This window comes from Bubalus bubalis, chromosome 8 (genome assembly GCF_019923935.1).
Source record: "Bubalus bubalis isolate 160015118507 breed Murrah chromosome 8, NDDB_SH_1, whole genome shotgun sequence".
NCBI lineage: Eukaryota > Metazoa > Chordata > Mammalia > Artiodactyla > Bovidae > Bubalus > Bubalus bubalis.
In genome coordinates, this window is record NC_059164.1 from 50,560,115 (window position 1) to 50,580,648 (window position 20,534).

The 20,534-nt window shown below is 38.5% G+C and overlaps 1 protein-coding gene across 5 annotated transcripts in view; it reads right to left on the reverse strand.

Annotated features, from left to right (window-relative positions):
- The window catches only part of CFTR (CF transmembrane conductance regulator), a 216,851-nt gene extending 198,163 nt beyond the window's left edge, over positions 1-18,688 (reverse strand). Inside the window, exon 1 of one of the 5 annotated variants that reach the window (XM_025291139.3) lies at positions 17,642-18,688. Coding sequence is in view for 3 of the 5 variants with exons in the window: in XM_044946627.2 (XP_044802562.2) it covers positions 17,049-17,230 (182 nt within the window). In the remaining 2 variants the exon portion in view is untranslated. The other 4 variants (XM_044946628.2, XM_044946629.2, XM_044946627.2 and 1 more) reach the window with 4 other exon arrangements.
- Positions 18,689-20,534: the final 1,846 nt, after the last annotated feature.

Genomic DNA, 20,534 nt, shown 5'->3' on the forward strand with positions numbered 1-20,534 from the left:
TTCCTCCCATGTGCTCCATTTGCTTCCATACTTCCTCCACCTGAGCTGTTACTAATTGTCTATTTTCTTGTCTGCCAATCTATCATGTCTCCAAACTCACTAGATTTTAAACTCCCCAAGGGCAAACACCTTAGAGATATAGTTTTTTACTGCTATATACCCTGTACCTACTATGAAGTATAGCACATAACTGTCACTCAATTATTTTTTAATTGTTAAATTTATGTTACCACATTAATGTACATGTCATATATATTTTTATATCTTCATTGTCTTGTCCAGTGCCTAAGGCAGTGATTACAAAAGCTGAATGAATTAATGTGCTAACTAATTAATTACTCAAACCTGATATTTATAGCCCATGTTAGGACACTGATAGGACTGCAAATAGGTGTTGCCCAGTCATTACTCCTGGTCAAATGTATTAAAAATGGAAAAAAAGTGAAAATATGTTTCAAATTGATGATAAAAGCAATGCAAACATGAGGGTGTCCATAGTTTTCCACCGGCCATTCTTTTAATGACAGTTATGCCCCCTTTCTGAATCATTACTTAAAGCCAACAATCTTAAAACTTCCAGCCAAAATTACTGAATTCTGCTCTAAAAATGTTTTCATTTTTAACATTCTTCATTACCAAAACATTCTAATGTCTGGTCTGGCTTTCATTCTATTTATTCTCAGTGGCTGCTGCTGCTGCTAAGTTGCTTCAGTCGTGTCCGACTCTGTGCGACCCCATAGATGGCAGCCCACTAGGCTTCCCCGTCCCTGGGATTCTCCAGGCAAGAACATTGGAGTGGGTTGCCATTTCCTTCTCCAATGCATGAAAGTGAAAAGTGAAAGTGAAGTCGCTCAGTCATGTCCGACTCTTCAGGACCCCATGGACTGCAGCCTACCAGGCTCCTCCGTCCATGGGATTTTCTAGGCAAAAGTACTGGAGTGGGGTGCCATTGCCTTCTCCGATTCTCAGTGGAGATGTACCAAAACTTCATAAATGGAAAGTCATTCTTCAGTCTACTCAAGAGCAATCAGTCCCTTTTATTCTGACCCTTCTTGACAGTTCCCATATCATATCACTTGACATACTCTGCACTGTTCCAATGTTACTTGTGTTCCACCACAGATGAAAAATTTTATAAATTAATGTAACTCTCTACATATATTATACTTTATAGGTTCAGATTGCTTCCATATCTGTTTCTGTTCCTGAAGACCATTACTATTAAGAGTTGAATCCTAACCCCCAGTACTTCATAATGTGATCTTTACAGAGGTTAACAAGTTAAAATGAGTTCATTAGAGTGGGCCCTAACCCTATATGACTGGTGTCCCTGGAAATAAAAAGGAAATGTGAACACAGAGACAGGCACACAGGGAGAACGCCACGTGAAGATGAAGGCAGAGAGCAAAGTGAGGTGTCTACCAGTCAGAGAGTGCCAGCAAATCACCAGAAGCCGGGGAGCTCGTGAAACAGTCTCTCACAGCCCCAGAGGAAACCACACATGCTGACAACTTGGTATCACACATCTAGCCTTCACAACTGTGAGAACTGCATTTCTGCTGTCAAAGCCAGTCAGTTTGGGGTACTTTGTTAGAGGAGCCATAGCAAACTAATACACTGGCTTAAAAGAGTATGATGGTAAGATGGTTAAGTCACAGAGCAAGGATTCCAGCAGGTTCTCCTTGATTCCAAAGTACTTCTTTCTTCCCTTATACACTGCTACTAAGAGTTGACAGTAAAGATAGAGACAAAGTAAATCTGAGATCATTTTGTAAGAGTATAGGATAGGTGAAAAGACTCAAGGGAAGGTCATCAATGACAACCAATATGAGGGAACCAATATTTCAGTGGTTTTCAAACAATGGACCCCAACACCTAGTGTTTCTCTGTGATACTTCCTGAAGTTCACCAACTTTTGGTTTGAAATGTCAATATTTAAAATTATGTTTTATTATTTTAAAAATAGGAACAGAAAACATTACACATTCCCAAATGTGTTATATGAAAATTTTATCACACTGGATCCATCCAGTCATCATCCTGGAGTTCAAGGATAATTCAATTTTGTGTCCACTATGTAGGAAAGCTTCCCCTGACATCTCTTTGAACTTATTTAAACATATTACAATCTGTCACTGGGTATATCCACACTGCATCAGTGAGCATATCACTGCAGACACATGTGAGCCAAGCTCAGTTACAGCCCATCCTGTCTCTGGCATACCTGCTCACACAAGGCTTCATCTCAGCATAACAGACAGTTGTGCAATCCCAAGGGAAAGATAACAAAAAGCATATGATATAATCTTGGTTTTACAATACTTTACTGTGCTTACTCAACAATAAGGTGACATTGATTAATTACAAGACTCATCATCACTGTAGTAATAGCCTTTAAAAAAAATTCTACTACATTAAATATACACAGTTAAAGTTTTTCAATACTATATACTTATTCACACTATTACATACCACTTTCTTCTTCAGTATCATAAAGTTTTCTTCTAAGCCTTCTTCACATTCAGAGAAAAAATATTCTTTTGAATTACTCTTGACTATTTAAAGTTATAAATAAAGTTACAGTGACAATTGCATTCACAACACCTTCACAGCAGGATATGTGTGTTCGGTCGCTTCAGTCATATCCGACTCTTTGCGACCTTATGGACTGGGGCCCACCAGGCTCCTCTGCCCATGGAATTCTCTAGGCAGGAATACTGGAAGGGGTTGCCATGCCCTCCTCAAGGGGATTTTCCTGACCCCGGGACTGAACTCGCGTCTGTCTGCATCTCCTGCACTGCAGGCAGATTCTTTAACCGCTGAGCCATCTGGGAAGCCCACAGGCAGTATAATTTCGAAGTATAGTGATGTGCTGAGCTTGGGCAACTTCTACTTTAATTACTGTCCTTGATATGCCAGACAAACTTCAGACTAAATATTAACTGTTCGTTTAAAATCAGATCACAGAGTAATCGTTCTCAAGAAATTTCAAGCAAGAAACTAAATTTAAGTTCAAAGTCAACCTTGTGGGGTACAAGCAATGCAAACAATCAGCTGAGGCTACAGATATTGTTGTTCAGTCATTAAGTCATGTCTGACTCTTTGCGACCCCATGGACTACAGCACACCAGGCTCCACTGTCCTTCACCATCTCTTGGAGTTTGCTCAAATTCATGTCCAATGAAGTCAGTGATACTATCTAATCATCTCATCCTCTGCCGCCCGTTCTCCTTTTGCCTTCATTCTTTCCCAGCATCAGGGTCTTTTCCAATGAGCCAGCCCTATCCTCCATGAATTGCTAAGTTAATAACTACAAGTTATTTCTAGGCCTGATGGCTGACAGGTTTCTTTTGACATCAGTCACAAGAGGCATCTCAGTTTCAGAAGTATAATGTGAAAAGCATTAAGCGTACATGACTAAGAAAAGAGCATGCAAATGTTACATAATCATTTCAGCCCTTATTTGGGCGCAGGAGGTTACCTATATCTTTGTATTTATGGAGGGTTTACTGTCTTTTATTGTCACTTTTATTTGCATACATTGCAGCTCCATGGAAGAGTTCATTTGAAGTCTGGATTCACTGATTAAATGTATTTAGACAAAAAAACTATAAAAGAAATTTCCCACTGCACTAGAAAACTCCAAGGTTTATATATATGAAGCGTCAAATATCAAGTTGAAGAACCACCTGGCAGGTGACTCTGCCTTTTCCTTCAGCCCCAGGAAATAGAGCAAGAGTAAACATAAAGAAACAGATGGCAGGAATGATGGACACCCAGGGAGTGGTGATGAGAGCAGGACACCAAAGAGAGTGGGTGTTGAACCTGAACTCAGCAGAGGGGGTTAAGTTGGTAAGGTAAGAAGAGTAGATACAAAAACTCAACAGAAAGCCTAGGTTTGACACAGTGGAAGAAGACAAGAAGCTAGATTTGGAACATGAAAAAGATGAAGTGAGATGATTAGTTAATGATTAGTACTTGCATGGAACAAATCAAGATAAAAAGTACAGTCTGGGTCAGTTTTATAAAACTGAGCCATTTCCGTGGAACAATTGTTGGCTGCTGACATGCTTTTGGCTGACCACATCTTTCACTCTTCAACTGGGTATTTAGGATTTTAAAAACCTCATTAACCTGCAACAATACCCTTCCCTCCTCTCTTCATCGCTATCCTCCTCAAGTAGTTTGTCACATAGACCTCTGCAAAACACAATGAGAGGGCATGCTTCCAAGAACGGAGTCTAATGCCTTATTTAAATAATATTATTATCTATGTATAAAAAAATAATTTCAGAGAAAAGAAAATTAAGAAAACAACCTAAGTGAAATAATTTAACAATTTCATTCAAGATTTTTGGATAGTATAAAATACTGGTCACAAAAGAGTCAGACATGACTTAGTGACTAAACAACAATAACAACAAATATACTACTTAAAAGCAGAGTTCTAGAGATCTAAGCTCATGGCTTGACTTCACAGTAACTAGCTAGGTGACCTTTTATAAAACACTTTCATCTTTGTAAACTACATATTTTAACACTGTTTGAAGATTTCATTGAGATAATACATATAATCTCTGGCACAAAGAAAGTACTTAGTAAGCCTGTGGCAAAATTCAAAGATTTTAACAACTATTTAAGAGAAGACTATATTCTGCGCCAAGTTGAATGATATCTCTTGTTAACTTACAAAAAAATGTGAACTTTCAAAATTCTCCTCCTTGGACCCTAAGGTTACACAAGAAGAATGCTAGGAAGCAACTAAAGATTATCATACTAAGTAAGGTAAGTCAGAAAGAAAAAGACAAACACCATATCATATCACTCGTCAGATCAGATCAGTTGCTCAGTCGAGTCCGACTCTTTGCGACCCCATGAATCGCAGCACGCCAGGCCTCCCTGTCCATCACCTACTCCTGGAGTTCACTCAGACTCACTTCCATAGAGTCAGTGATGCCATCCAGCCACCTCATCCTCTGTCGTCCTCTTCTCCTCTTGCCCCCAATCCTTCCCAGCACCAGAGTCTTTTCCAATGAGTCAACTCTTCGTATGAGGTGGCCAAAGTACTGGAGTTTCAGCTTTAGCATCATTCCTTCCAAAGAAATCCCAGGGCTGATCTCCTTCAGAATGGAGTGGTTGGATCTCCTTGCAGTCCAAGGGACTCTCAAGAGTCTTCTCCAACACCACAGTTCAAAAGCATCAATTCTTCGGTGCTCAGCCTTCTTCACAGTCCAACTCTCACATCCATACATGACCACAGGAAAAACCATAGCCTTGACTAGACAGACTTTTGTTGGCAAAGTAATGTCTCTGCTTTTGAATATGCTATCTAGGTTGGTCATAACTTTCCTTCCAAGGAGTAAGCCTCTTTTAATTTCATGGCTGCAATCACTATCTGCCGTGATTTTGGAGCCCAGAAAAATAAAGTCTGACACTGTTTCCCCATCTATTTCCCATGAAGTGGTGGGACCGGATGCCACAATCTTCGTTTTCTGAATGTTGAGATTTAAGCCAACTTTTTCACTCTCCTCTTTCACTTTCATCAAGAGGCTTTTTAGTTCCTCTTCACTTTCTGCCATAAGGGTGGTGTCATCTGCATATCTGAGGTTATTGATATTTCTCCCAGCAATCTTGATTCCAGCTTGTGTTTCTTCCAGTCCAGCGTTTCTCATCATGTACTTTGCATATAAGTTAAATAAACAGGGTGACAATATACAGCCTTGATGAACTCCTTTTCCTATTTGGAACCAGTCTATTGTTCCATATCCAGTTCTAACTGTTGCTTCCTGACCTGCATATACATTTCTCAAGAGGCAGATCAGGTGGTCTGGTATTCCCATCTCTTTCAGAATTTTCCACAGTTGATTGTGATCCTCACAGTCAAAGGCTTTGGCATAGTCAATAAAGCAGAAATAGATGCTTTTCTGGAACTCTCTTGCTTTTTCCATGATCCAGCGGATGTTGGCAATTTGATCTCTGGTTCCTCTGCCTTTTCTAAAACCAGCTTGAACATCAGGCAGTTCACGGTTCACATATTGCTGAAGCCTGGCTTGGAGAATTTTGAGCATTACTTTGTTAGCGTGTGAGATGAGTGCAATTGTGCGGTAGTTTGAGCATTCTTTGGCATTGGCTTTCTTTGGGATTGGAATGAAAACTGACCTTTTTCAGTCCTGTGGCCACTGCTGAGTTTTCCAAATGTGCTGGCATATTGAGTGCAGCACTTTCACAGCATCATCTTTCAGGATTTGGAATAGCTCAACTGGAATTCCATCACCTCCACTAGCTTTGTTCGTAGTGATGCTTTCTAAGGCCCACTTGACTTCACATTCCAGGATATCTGGCTCTAGGTCAGTGATCACACCGTCGTGATTATCTGGGTCGTGAAGATCTTTTTTGTACAGTTCTTCTGTGTATTCTTGCCATCTCTTCTTAATAGCTTCTGCTTCTGTTAGGTCCATACCATTTCTGTCCTTTATCGAGCTCATCTTTGCATGAAATGTTCCGTTGGTATCTCTGATTTTCTTGAAGAGATCCCTAGTCTTTCCCATTCTGTTGTTTTCCTCTATTTCTTTGCATTGATCACTGAAGAAGGCTTTCTTATCTCTTCTTGCTATTCTTTGGAACTCTGCATGCAGATGCTTATATCTTTCCTTTTCTCCTTTGGTTTTCACTTCTCTTCTTTTCACAGCTATTTGTAAGGCCTCCCCAGACAGCCATTTTGCTTTTTTGTATTTCTTTTCCATGGGGATGGTCTTGATCCCTGTCTCCTGAACAATGTCACGAACCTCATTCCATAGTTCATCAAGCACTCTATCAGATCTAGTCCCTTAAATCTATTTCTCACTTCCACTGTATAATCATAAGGGATTTGATTTAGGTCATACCTGAATGGTCTAGTGGTTTTCCCTACTTTCTTCAATTTAAGTCTGAATTTGGCAATAAGGAGTTCATGGTCTGAGCCACAGTCAGCTCCTGGTCTTGTTTTTGCTGACTGTATAGAGCTTCTCCATCTTTGGCTGCAAAGAATATAATCAATCTGATTTCGGTGTTGACCATCTGGTCATGTCCATGTATATAGGGTACTGGAATGCAAAAGTAGGAAGTCAAGAAACACCTGGAGTAATAGGCAAATTTGGCCTTGGAATATGGAATGAAGCAGGGCAAAGACTAACAGAGTTTTGCCAAGAAAATGCACTGGTCATAACAAACACCTTCTTCCAACAACACAAGAGAAGACTCTATACATGGACATCACCAGAATATGTGGAATCTGAAATATGACACAAATGAACCTATCTATAAAACAAAAACAGACTCACAGACACAGAGAGCAGACTTGTGGTTGCCCAGAGGGAGAAGGGAAGGAGAGGGACTAACTGGGAGTTTGGAGTTGGGAGATGCAAACGATGACATTTAGAATGGATAAAAAGCAAGGTCCTAAATGTGTAGCACAGGGAACTACACTCAAATAGTACTGGATAATAAATAGTACTGGAAAATAATACTGGATAATACTGATAATAGTACTGGAAAATAGTACTGGATAATAAATAGTACTGATAAATAGTACTGGAAAATAATACAAAAATAAAGAATGTATATATGTATATAACTGAGTCACTTTGCTATGTAACAAAGATTGGTACAACACTGTTTTTAGTACACAAAAAGAATCACCTGAAATTAGGGGGTGGGGGGAACTATAGTTGACCTCTCCTGAAGATTCTGGATTTAGTTGGTATGGAGTGGTACCTAGGAATCTGCATAGTTAATGTAAAATATATTATTTATAGATAGATCTTAATATATTTTTGAACAGGTGACTGGCACTTTGAGACGCACTTATCTAAAGCTATGGAAAGTACTGATATTTATGAAAGGGTTCTAATTTACCTAAAGAATTTCTTAATCCTGTTTCTAGTTAGACTTCTTTCTCAACTGAACAACTAAACTTTGATCAAAGTTTCATTAATAGCAGATTTGGTGGCTCCTTGCTTTTTTAACAATAACATACATGTCTACTAATCCCAGAATCTGAATCGGACTGTACTCAGCATTAAGGGTGGCTGGAGTGACAGACTGTGACTCAGGAAAGACAAGAGTTATGTCGTTACCCTTGGCAGCAACAGAAACTACTAAATCAGCAAAACCTGTATGAGAGCTCAAAAAGGCTGCCAAGTTACAAGTTAACACCTCAAGGGATCCAAAGACTGTGTTCAAAGACTAAATCCAATACACATTTCTAAATGTGATGATCTTATATTTACATTTCATAGGAAGTATTTTGTAAATACATCAAACAAGTTTTGCTGTCAAGGAATTATGTTGTTGACTTTAGAAAAGTTTATTATGTGAGATGATCCTTATTTAGTAATTTTCTAAATTACTAAATAAAAAATGTAGACATTTTATCTTCAGAAAATCCAAATGGGAAGTTTTTAAAAATTTCATATCTATCAGTCAATTTTTACATTTCCATCAAAAATTAAATTTTAGAAGCACAATAAACTGAATTAGTCAAGTTTTACCCATTCAACAAATATATGTTAAAGAACCTACTATTCAACAGGGAGTCAGACAGGTGCTGGGTACAAAAAGATGGATAAGGTAGAGCCTATACATTAAAGGATACATCATAAAAAATATAAGCAAAAGAGAAGTAAAGAGGAAATGGTCGCTAGGTTCCTACATGACAAAACTATTCTGAGAAATTATCTAATAATACCTAAACTATTATTTCTTTCTTCTGAGAAGTCCATTTTGCATGTCTAAATTTTTCACTTTTTAAATTACTCAATTACTGAATACACTAATGTTAATTACAAATGAGCCTTGAAATTTTTTCTAGATCTTCATTTTAAACTAAATAATTTTAAAGCTATAAATTTTGAAGCTTATTGTAAAAGAATTTTTTAAAGAAAAATATTTTATGATGTGTGAAAATTATATGAAACTCAAATTTCAGGGTCCATAAAGTTCTATTGGAACACAGCCATGACCATTTGTTTGCATCCTAATGGCTGCTTTCCCACAATGGCAGAGACCATGTAGCCCATGGTCAACATTGAAAATATTTATATGCTATCTGGCCCTTTACAAAAAAAGTTTGCCAATCCCTGATTGAAAGTATAACAATAGATTTTGGCTAGAGAAAAGTACAGCTTTGTTGTTGTTGCTCTATTTTCCAGAATTCATAGAGATGCTTAAAATAAATAAAATATGCAAAGAACACTTACTATCAAGTTTCTCCAGTATGCTGCCTCTAGAACAAGGATTGCTAATTCCGGTCAGCAGAGGCTTCATTTTCTTGTTTCTCCCATAACCAATACTGGGCTTCAGTGTCTGGCCTTGAATCTTCTGGAAACCCAGCTGTCAGGACCTCTAGGATTTTGCTACTTATTAAGCCTAATTTTCACAGAATGGTCTGACTGGTAATAGATGAAAAACTCTTAGATCCCTTTTGAAGTTATCAACTTCAGTTAAAAATTTCACTAGGTGTTGGGGCTGGGTGTGAAGTTAGGTAGAAGGCTGCTGTACCTCTGTAGACAACACTAAGAAAGAAAGCTATGTGCTTTAACAGCTCAAAGTTTTAACATAAAACAATGGTACATAATTGTATGAGAATCTTTTTTTTTCAGGTTAATAAAATTTAATAGTGTTATTATGCCTCAAACTAGACTTTAAAATATGTATCAGAGCCACAGTGTTACCCATGGGCTTTCACATTCTACATTATATATTTCTTTAATTTTGAAATACTTTTCGGGGGTAATGATCAGTGTATTACCTTCTTTAGTTATATTTTTTTCAGATTATATTCCAGAAAACTGTTTTTCTTTAACACACCAAAAAAATGAGTTCATGATAGTAGGCGTGCTCTTATTTACTCAATCACCGCAGACAGTACCTGAAGTCCCAGATTTTTATACCTTCTTAAATGTCTATGATCACAGAAATCAGCTGTGTAAAAACCACTATTTAAAGGTGTGCGGTTAGGGTGAGGTGAGGGCACTTCATATATGAGTGGGTGGGTTTGTAAGGTAAGGTAGTGGGAGAATTCTAGGTAGAATTTAACCAGTGCCGTCCCTAGCATACAGCTGCTTGTTTCTGACACAGTCTCAGGTGACTCCATATCACAATGAAGCCAAAAAAGTGGGCACTTTAAATTCTTCCCTAGGTACCACCCTGGACTTCACCGAACAATGTGAAGGAAGTATTTACAATGCTTACTATCATCTCAGAAATCCAAATCTCTTACCTAAAGCTCTAAATCACTTCAATGTTTTCACACAATCACACTACCTGGCCTTGAGCCAAATGCATCATTTCCTTTTTTATCTTCAAGAGAAAGCTAAGAGTCTGCATAGACCTTCACCTCCACTCTGAATCACCGCCTCCAACTGTGTCTCCTCACTCAGCAAGCAGCACCATCACCCACTGCTACCCAAGTCGGCAAATCTAGGCAGTATCCTTGATTCTTCTCTTTCACTTTCCACATCTAACCAATTGCCAAACCTGTTGATTTACCTCCTAATGTCTTTCAAATCCATCTCTTTTTCCTCTATCCCAATTGATTTCTTTTGCAAACTTGCAACAGGTTTGAACTGGACATGTCACTTCCCTGCTTGAAATCCACAGCTTTTCACTTCCAATATGATAACGCCCAAAGCTCACCAAGCCCCTTGGATCTGGCCCTTGCCACAGTTTCAGACCCAACCCCCCCAAACCTCTATCACACATCTTGGACTCCTGTTATAGGGAACTTCTTTGACTCCTTTGAAGGTGCATGCTCAATCTTGCTGTCAGTCTTACACATAGTCTGCTGCTTCAGTTTTCACATTTTTCCTGACCCATCCCAACCCTTTTTATCCAGATGATCTCCTTTAGGTGTCAACTTAGTCACTCCTGCAGCAAGGCTTCCTTAACCAGTCTAAGACTGGATTGAACATCCAGGGGACAGCTGCTATAAGCCATTGAAAATCTGGCTTTGAGAGAACTCATTCCATGAAGACAGCACCAATTTCTTCCTTGTCCACCTCAACATTCATACTGCCTCACACAGAATACAAAAGGTGGTGAATTCATGAAATAAGGTGCCCTCCAAGCTGACCTGAATCATAACCTACAGAGAAAGTATTGCTCTGACTCAGTCCTCTGAAGCAACCTAAGGAAGAATTCTCTGATTATAACAGAACCCAGTTGTCCAGTTTGAGAGCTAATAATCCTAACCACAAGGACTTAGCAAAAATGTTCAAATCTATTTCTTGATCCCATTAGCAAGGTATTAGCAAGCAGGTCTTCACATAAGACAAAAGCTTAGTTACAAAGGGAGATGATAAATATTTCATAGATTAGCTAGTCTAAGTATTTAAAAAAATCTGTCCAGGGTTCTGCTGGCTTTGCTTTGACATCTCTTTTTCAGAATAATGTTCCATTACAGGACTGTTGAATGTCAGCAATCTACAATATCTGTAAGTCTCCACAGTTCACCATGGAATTATCAGCATCACAAATATTTACTGAACCACTACATGCAGGAGTCTTGAAATGTTCTGAATACTCTACTAAACAAGTCATAGAAGGCCCTGACATCCAGGACTTTACAATATGAAACAGTCACTGATGTTAAAAGATAGTAATAAGCTAACAGAGCTGCACAAAGAATAGCAAACTAGACAAATCTTGTAACTTGGATACAGCAGTGAAAACAGATAGTTCAGGACCCTGTAAGAATATATTCATTCTTTACATCAAACAAATTAATTGAATTTCTACAGTTTTCTTGCTACAAGAAGCCTAAACTCTCAGGCTCAATAGCAAAGCTGCTTTGTAGGGCTAATTTTACTTTCAAACAGCCAAAAGGTAAAATCTTAGGAGCTGAAGAGAAGCATCTGAAATAGTAATGTTTTGCTTCATGATAACCCACTTGACATATTTATAAAGTAAGCCTTCAGTCTGGGTCCCCAAAAAACCAGACATCTATCATAATCTGTTTTCCCTCCTTGATCTCATTGCATCGCAGGGATTTTGCTCCAGGGAAGAGCCCTACAAAGATGTGTCTGGAATCAGTGGAATCAAAATTGCCAAAATTACTACTGAGTCAGAGGTGTTTTCAAAGTTTTGCCAAACAACACACAGCTCCATGCTAAATGGTTAACACCCTTCCCTGATGGTTTTGCAATCCTATATTTATATTGTAGTTCTATCACTGAAATTACAGGTTCCTGTGAAGTGACACTGACAATAACAACACATTTTATAGCCAGGATCATTTAAAGGGCCTTTTAAACAAGTTTTAACATTTATGCATTGAATATTATCACACTAAGTTCTACTTCTTCCTATGAAACAAAAGGGAAAAACCATGATTTCCCCAGTGTATCAGTTGTCTCTAGAGGATATTTTGACCATCACACCAAACATAAAATATTGATGAAGCAGTTAAGAAGACTGATTCCACTTCTCATTTTAACAAGGAATAGAAAATTACATTACACTGTATGTTATGTGTTATGAGTTTTCCCAGAGAGTTAAGTAATAATTTGAACTAACATATAAAAACTATTGGAATACACTTCATAACCAAGTATGAATTTTTTAAACTTGCAAAACGAACTAAAAGAAAATGATATATATATACACATACATTTTATATAATAAAACATATAATTTTAGTAATATCATGCAAAAGAGGTACTTCAAGAACTCTTGAGAGTTGAATCAATCAAAATTGACACATCCCAAGTTAAAAATCTGTATCGTAAGAACATGATTAGCAAAACACAGATGGATAGAAAGGAATTTTAAGGGACTGGTGTAAGGAGTCAGCATTTGTCAGTGTTCAGGCAACACTGTTCAAGAGGGAGGGGCCCCTGTCCCCAAGTGGTGTTCCTACAAGAGACAAAGTCAAGAGAATGTATAGGAACCCTGGGCTGTCTTCACTGGATGGTGTTTGCCCACTGATTGACTAAATAAACTTGTGGTATTAAGTGTCCCTTAGCAGCTGTCCATCTCAATATGAATTGTGCATCTCATATTGGCCTTCTGTTTCATGCAGCTGTTTCTTTACATTTGGATAGTCTAAGCCTTGTCTGAAAGGCAAACCTGAGATACTATATGTGTATTGATCAGGACAGGAACAGGCCCTTGTTTGAGTGGACAACTAGTCTCCTTTGGCAAAATTTCTATAAATTCCCCTGACAAACTGCAAAAATACTGATCACTCTGCCATAATTTCAGATTTCCTCTTGCCTTGCAGAAAGTAATTATAAAGTCTTTGTGATGGATTTTTTTCAACATATACTGTAACTCATATAAGCAAATAGGTGTGGTCCTCTTCAAAACTGTTATCTTTATGGGTCTTTGATTAAATATTTATTATCATCATCTTCTGTTGCTCAAAGCACTTATGTTTCTCTTCATTAAGAAATGTCTTTAAAGTTTGCAATACATTTTTTGAATAATACCTAAACTTAAGTAGCCCTTGACTCTTAACAAATTATGATTAAACATCTTTATACTTTTTTGAGTCTAACATTGTTTACTTTTTGGTCTTATTTGAGATTCATCTGTGGAATTTATTGGGGTCCCTAAATCCAGTCTTGTAAGAAATCTGTGGCATTGTATACATGGATTCTGAGGGTATATTCCTCAAGTATAGATCTAGACTTCTGGTATAAAAACCACGATCAAAATTCAAGTTGTGTCATCTGACACATGGCTTGATACACAATAACATCGAAAGAGAATTTGGGAAAATCAGGGTATAGGCGAAGGGACAGAATAACATACTGCTAGAAAGTGTAAACTTGACAAATTGCTCAAAAATGAAAAACATAATCTCTCTTGGAAAACATTTGTAAATCAATTGCACTGGTATATATATTATAAATTCTATGCAAATATTATCACCTCCAGTTTAAAAAACCTTTGTATTTCATAAAAGCTTTATGTTAATGTAACTTGGTCTCTGAGATACAAATAATTTGAAATTTTGCAGTGAAATTATCTTTTGGATTATGTTTATAATACTGACATTATAACATTATTATTATTTTATGCATTATGACACTTCGGGTATCTTTCAAATTTCATACTTGATGTAAAACTCAAGCAAAATTAAGAAAAGTATTTAAATTTTTCCTAAACTGTATTAGTCTTTTCAGTAACAAAATCCAGACAATAAAAGAGATACTTAATATAATCTATAACACAGCCCATAACAGCTGTACTCTTTTATGACTCTGAAACTGACTGGATCATACTCAAAAAGTTAAATTCTAAGACATTTAACAACATATTACACAAGCATATGACTTTTTTCCCTGTGTACCTGGTAAGGCCATGTTAGATGAGATTTTTACCTAAATTCTCACATAGGCCATTCATTGCATATGCAGGTGGATTGTCATAAACTTATTTCAACAAAGATGAATTGAATATTAATATAAACAAGGTTCACAGTAAAGAATGTAAAAATATGGTAATTAATAAGAGTAATAGTAGCAGTAAACATTTACTAGGCTACCTACTTTACATGCATTTTCTCAATAAATTAAGCTTCCCTGGTGACTCAGACTGTTAAGAATCCACCTGCAATGCAGGAGACCTGGGTTCAATCCCTGGGTTGGGAAGATCCCCTGGAGAAGGGAACAGCTACCCACTCCAGTATTCTTGTCAGGAGAATTCTACAGACAGAGGAGCCTGGCAGGCTACAGTTCATTGGGTCGCAAAGAGTCAGACACGACTAAGGGACTTTCACACTTAAGACATCAGTCCTATCAGTCTCCAAGTTTTCAAGGTTAAGTAACACAAAACAGAGATGTTAAGGGACTTGGCCTCCGGTCACAGAACTACTAACTAGGAGGTTGGGGATCTGAATGAAAAAAAAAATTGAATCCAAAGCCTTCCAGTATTGTATAATCCAATGCAGAAAACAAGTTTCTTACCCTTCCAGAATAACCACCCAGAAGGAAGTTTATAATCACTGGTGCTTTAGGTGATTGTCAGTTCCTATAAATAGTAGGACCTAAACTTTTTCAAATATACTTATTCTTAGAGCAACTTATTATAAAGTAGTTTGAAGAACAGGACTGAGTATTCTCTTAACAAATTTAGTAGCCTTTATAATATTTACCTTTTAACAAATTCACCTGAGAGCACTTTTAAAACTAAACTGTATAGGGTGATCTGTTTTAAAAACAGAAAATACTTTGATAGACCAACAATGATCTAACTTAAATCAACAATGAGCTAATTTAAAGTTCCTTAGAACTTAGACATAGCCATGAGGTATGCACTCTTCTGAAAACTGATTTTTTTAAACTGCATTTTTTTAGACAGAATGGCTTTTAAATTCTTTCAAGTGCTCTACTAAAATAGCTATAATTCATGCCAATTAACATTCTGATTTCATAAATAACAGGAAAACAGAACAGATAATCCCACTTGTATAGATGGAATAACATAACAAAAGGCGCTGAAAACACCAACCCCAAAGGCAGTTCCAAAGAGTAAAGTCCTTCTCTCCCATCCACAGGGAGGAGCTCTCCTTCAATGGTCTAGGCCCTCTCCTTAGCACCTGAGTTCAGCACTTGCTGCCCATTCAGAGAATAAAATATTAGAAAGATGTGAAAGCCAAGTTCCTTCCCCACATACACATATGGGCATATTTATTATGTATTTGGCTTTTCTGATACCTAAGTATGCTGATTCATTGGCTACTTATGAATTAAGTAATAGCCCATGAGATATGAATATACCTATTCATTCATTCATACAAGTATAACAGGAATAAAGTAGATACAGTATCCAAAGAACACTTCAAATATGAAATGCTACATCTAATTACACTTTACCTAAGACTCTGAACTTTTAAATTCTCATTAGATGAAGTTCACAAGATGAACTTGTGTTTTATGGCTCATCACAGGCAAAGTACACTAAGAGGACAATTGATTAAATGTCAGTGGGTTTAACTTCAGTATCTATTCCCAAGGTTTCACATTTCCATGGTAATTCTGACCCCTCTTTTAAAATGTATGGCTTGTAGAATTGGCTTTTTTTTTTGTTAAGGTATTTCAAAGGATTTGCTCTCATTCTTAAAAGAAAGAATAATGGAATTGTGGCAAATACTTATTAGATACACTCAGTATCATAACAATAAAAACTTTAAGTACATAGTACCCACTTCATACTTCTCTAAAAACGTTCAAAATTCAGTCAACTGAGCACCTATCACACACAGGCATGGCACTTGTAGGTGAACCAAGATTTCTAAGTTTCCAAGGCATGAAGAGGGGAATATAGGGGCCAAATTTAAGTATTTGTTACTAACAAGTTTATAATTCACAAATTTCCTAGAAAAACCCAAGAAAACAATTGCACAGCAGCACATTTGGGTCTTGAGAGGATGATTTTCAGTTGTTGCAAGTAGTTAAAACTTCAGTGTTAAGCTAAGACTCTATGCAAACAATGAGCTTCAGTTTATTATCTCTTCCTAATGTTTTCTATCTTATTCCACAAAATCCTCTATAACAATGAATGATACGGCACCTTTTAAAAAAAAAAAAAAAAACTAATCCTCTTTCCCCAAAACCCAACCCATACACGCGTCCTCCTCTTTCCTGGGCACGTGTGCTTCCAAAGCTCAACTGGACACCCTCTCACCTGAAAAAAAGTTTGGAGACGACGCTGGCCTTTTCCAGAGGCGACCTCTGCATGGTCTCTGGGGGCACCGAGGTCCCTGCCGGGGCAGGCCGGGCAAGAGCTCCTAGTGCCAAAAGCCCTACTCTTCTCTGCCTGCCGCTCGCCCCTTTTTCTCTGACCTGCTGTGATGTCACTTGCTTCCAACTCCCCCCACCCACCCCTACCGCACACACCTCCCCTTTCCTTTCGCTCCTTTCCCCCGCCTCCACTGCCCAGGTTAAAAGCTGGGCGCTGCCCGGCCGGGCCTCAAATCCGCTCTAGCGGCTTTCTCCACCCCGACCGCTCCTTGCTTCTTGCCTCCCTCCCTCGCGCGCGCGCTCCTTCCAGGTCGGCGTCCCTACCATCCGGCCGAGCCCAGCCCGCAGGTGGGGGACACCGTCGCGGCCGCTCTCCAGGTCCAGACTCGGACGCGCGAGGACAGGAGGAGCCACCGGCAGGAGCAGCAGTCAGTGCCCCGGGAAGCCTTCTGCGCGCCGGGCTCCGCGGGACCCGCGGCACGCCGAGGCCAACTCCCCCGAGCCATCTGCCTCCTCCCTTTTCCCGAGATCCTAGCCGCGTTCGTGTTGCGTTTGCAAGGTGCATTTTGAAAGGGGAACGAAAATTTGTCCCTCCGGTTATCAAAACGCAGCCTCAGAGAGCCGGAGGGTTCCGCAGCTGTGTTCACCTTAGCGCTTACTTTGCGAGTCAGAGGGAAGAACCAAGCTTGTTAGTCTCAGGCTTAGGTGAGTGCCAAGTGTGGTCCCTTAGGAGACGTACTTACTACAGGTGGAGGCAATTCCTGTAAGGTGAGAGGAATTACCGCTTTGTCCACTACCCGCCCAGGATTTGTTCCTTGTCTGCCCTAAGTTTTTTCAGTCCAGTTTGCGTTTTTTAAGAAGTCTTTTGTGCGTGTTAGCAACTACGAGGATGTCGAGCGGACAGAATGTAAACTCACCCGCCCTCATACAGAGTTCCAACTCTCGGTCAGCAAAACATCATGACTAATACACTGAAAGGAATCCAGTCTTTGAAGCGAAGGTAGCGCGTTAACTCTGACCTGACTCGTGGAAACGCCATCTTCAACTCTTGAAGGGCATCTCAGCTTTCCCAGGTGTGGGCGCACGAACTTCCCCGAGTTTTTGCTTCGTGGACCGTGTGCCTGTTTGATGGCTTTTAAAGAGCCAAACCTTTAATTCCTGAATCCTGTTGTGTAAAACCAAGGGCACACCGAGTTTAAATTGAAAAATTCAAATGGAAGTGAAAATTTTGGTCTGATTATAGTTAATCCCTCTACACCTAAAGCAAGGACATTTACTTATGAATTGGTTATCGCTGATTTGTGGTCACCCAGATACAGTACAAATGAAATTGGCACTTCTTAATAACAGACAGGAACACGTATTTAAATTAATAAATGGGTTCATCCGGTCTTTATAGCTCCCCTTTGCATTTCCATGTCACCATGTTTTAAATCTTAAAGTGGTTTAATAAACATATAAATTTTGTTATCCTAAATTTTAACAGTAGATAAAATAACACCAAAGAGATGGGCAAACTGCATAAACACCAGGAGAAAGCAATTTCTAATTCATAATCCCTGCTTCGTATCCTGCACCTGTGTTTTCTTCTCTTCAGTATGGCATACAAATTCAGGCTCTGCCTTCATTATTGACTTTTCCCAGGTATGTGATTGAACTCACTTCATCCACTTCCCCACCTCCCACTCTACTGTTTGCTTTATAACTGCTAATGTAACCCATCAAATGTAATACACACATTTTGAAATGAAGCGGTAGTCAGTTCCTCTTTGTTCTCAAAGAACAAGTGACAATAAAAAGATTAAGAATTAAATTCCAAATCAGATCATAGAAGCTAATCAAGTACTATTCCTCAGAGACCCCAAATATTTGTCAATCTCATTCCTCTAGAAAGAATAAATAACTTAGTGACTATTTCTTGATTTCTTACTGTTTGCTAGACATCATCTCGTGGAAATCTTACCACAACCATGTAAATAGGTATTATTCTCCCCAATTTTCAGTAGAGGAAACAGAAAAGAGAAGTAAATGCCTGTAATGGTAGAGCTAACATTTAAACTCATGTCTGATTTCAAACCATCACTCCTATCAGTGGGTGATACTGCTGCTAATTGAATCATCCCTCATGTATTTATATCCTATCACTTACACTGGTGTAACCAGTCTTTCTTCTCACATTAGTTTCATGCAGTCATAATTGCTAGACCTGATTAAGAATGAGACAAGAAAGCAGAAAGCTGAAAACCAAGTAGCTACTGGAGTTACACACTTTTAATAAATGACATCTAACTATAATATTCCATTTTAAGCATGTGTACACACATGTACATTGGAAGACCCTAGATATTTATCATAAAAGCTTACCTTCCAAATTTGTTCTTGGCATCAGCAAGACATCACCATTATTCAGAATATTAGCATGGTTAGCTGACATGAACAAATGAACTAACTGAGACATGATTTTTAAGGCTTGCATCCAGGTACATACCTAATGTGGGAATGTAGATTTATGCACCAGGGAATTGTTCAAATATGGCTGAAGGTCATGACTGAATTCCTAATTGTGTCTTTGAGATATCAAGAATTGGTAGTAAGAAATAGTGAAGCTCTTGTCTCCAAACTGCTCAAATATCAGCTCACAAAATTGTATTTAATGTTATAATAGCTTACCTTTGTTAAGCACTTACCATATACATAAGGTGCCATGCTAAATACACAGAATGCTTTGCCTTTTTTAATCATGAGATATTACGTTTATCATTATCTATATATTATAGGTGAAGAAAGTGGGGTACAAAAAGTTTAGAAAATTTCCCAAGCAAGTTTCACAGTTAATAGTAACAGAGAAAACTGAGATTTCAACCTAAACTGACTACTGTCTGAGACCAAGCATGTAACCACTACATATACTTTCCCCACAGAATTTCCTGACATTTTAAGCAGAACTGATCTTCGGTAGAGAAGATTAGGTGGTCATTTGTATGATTTCTTTATTGTAAAATACATGCAGCATAAAATTTGCTGTCTTGAACCACTCTTAAGTGTACATACAGTTCAGTCACACATTCACATTGTTGTGCAACAGCCACCACCGTCACATTGTTATCTTGTGAAACTGAAACTCTATACCCATTACACAATAACTCCCATCCTCCCTTCCCCCCAGCCCCAGCAACCACTGGTATACTTTCTTATTTTTATGATTTTGACTCTAAGTCCTTCATATAAGTGGAATCATACAGTATTTGTCTTTTTGTGGCTGGCTTATTTCACTTAGCATAATGTCCTCAAGGTTTTTCCATGTTGTACCATGGTCCAGGATTTCTTTCCTTTTTAAGGCTGAACCAGTTCATTCTAAAGGAGATCGACCCTGGATGTTCTTTGGAAGGCATGATGCTAAAGCTGAAACTCCAGTACTTTGGCCACCTCATGCGAGGAGTTGACTCATTGGAAAAGACTCTGATGCTGGGAGGGATTGGGGGCAGGAGGACAAGGGGACGACAGAGGATGAGATGGCTGGATGGCATCACTGACTTGATGGATATGAGTGTGAACTCCGGGAGTTGGTGATGGACAGGGAGGCCTGGCATGCTGTAATTCATGGGGTCGCAAAGAGTCGGACACGACTGAGTGACTGAACTGAATATGGCATTATACATATATATCACATTTGGCTTATCCATTCATTTTTTGATGGATGGGTCTTAGCTATTGTGAAAAATGCTGTGAACATTGGTATAATAGTGCAGCATCATTTTCAAGGTATATTAAAAAGAAGCAAGAAGAGAAGAAGGAGAAGGAAAGGAAGTC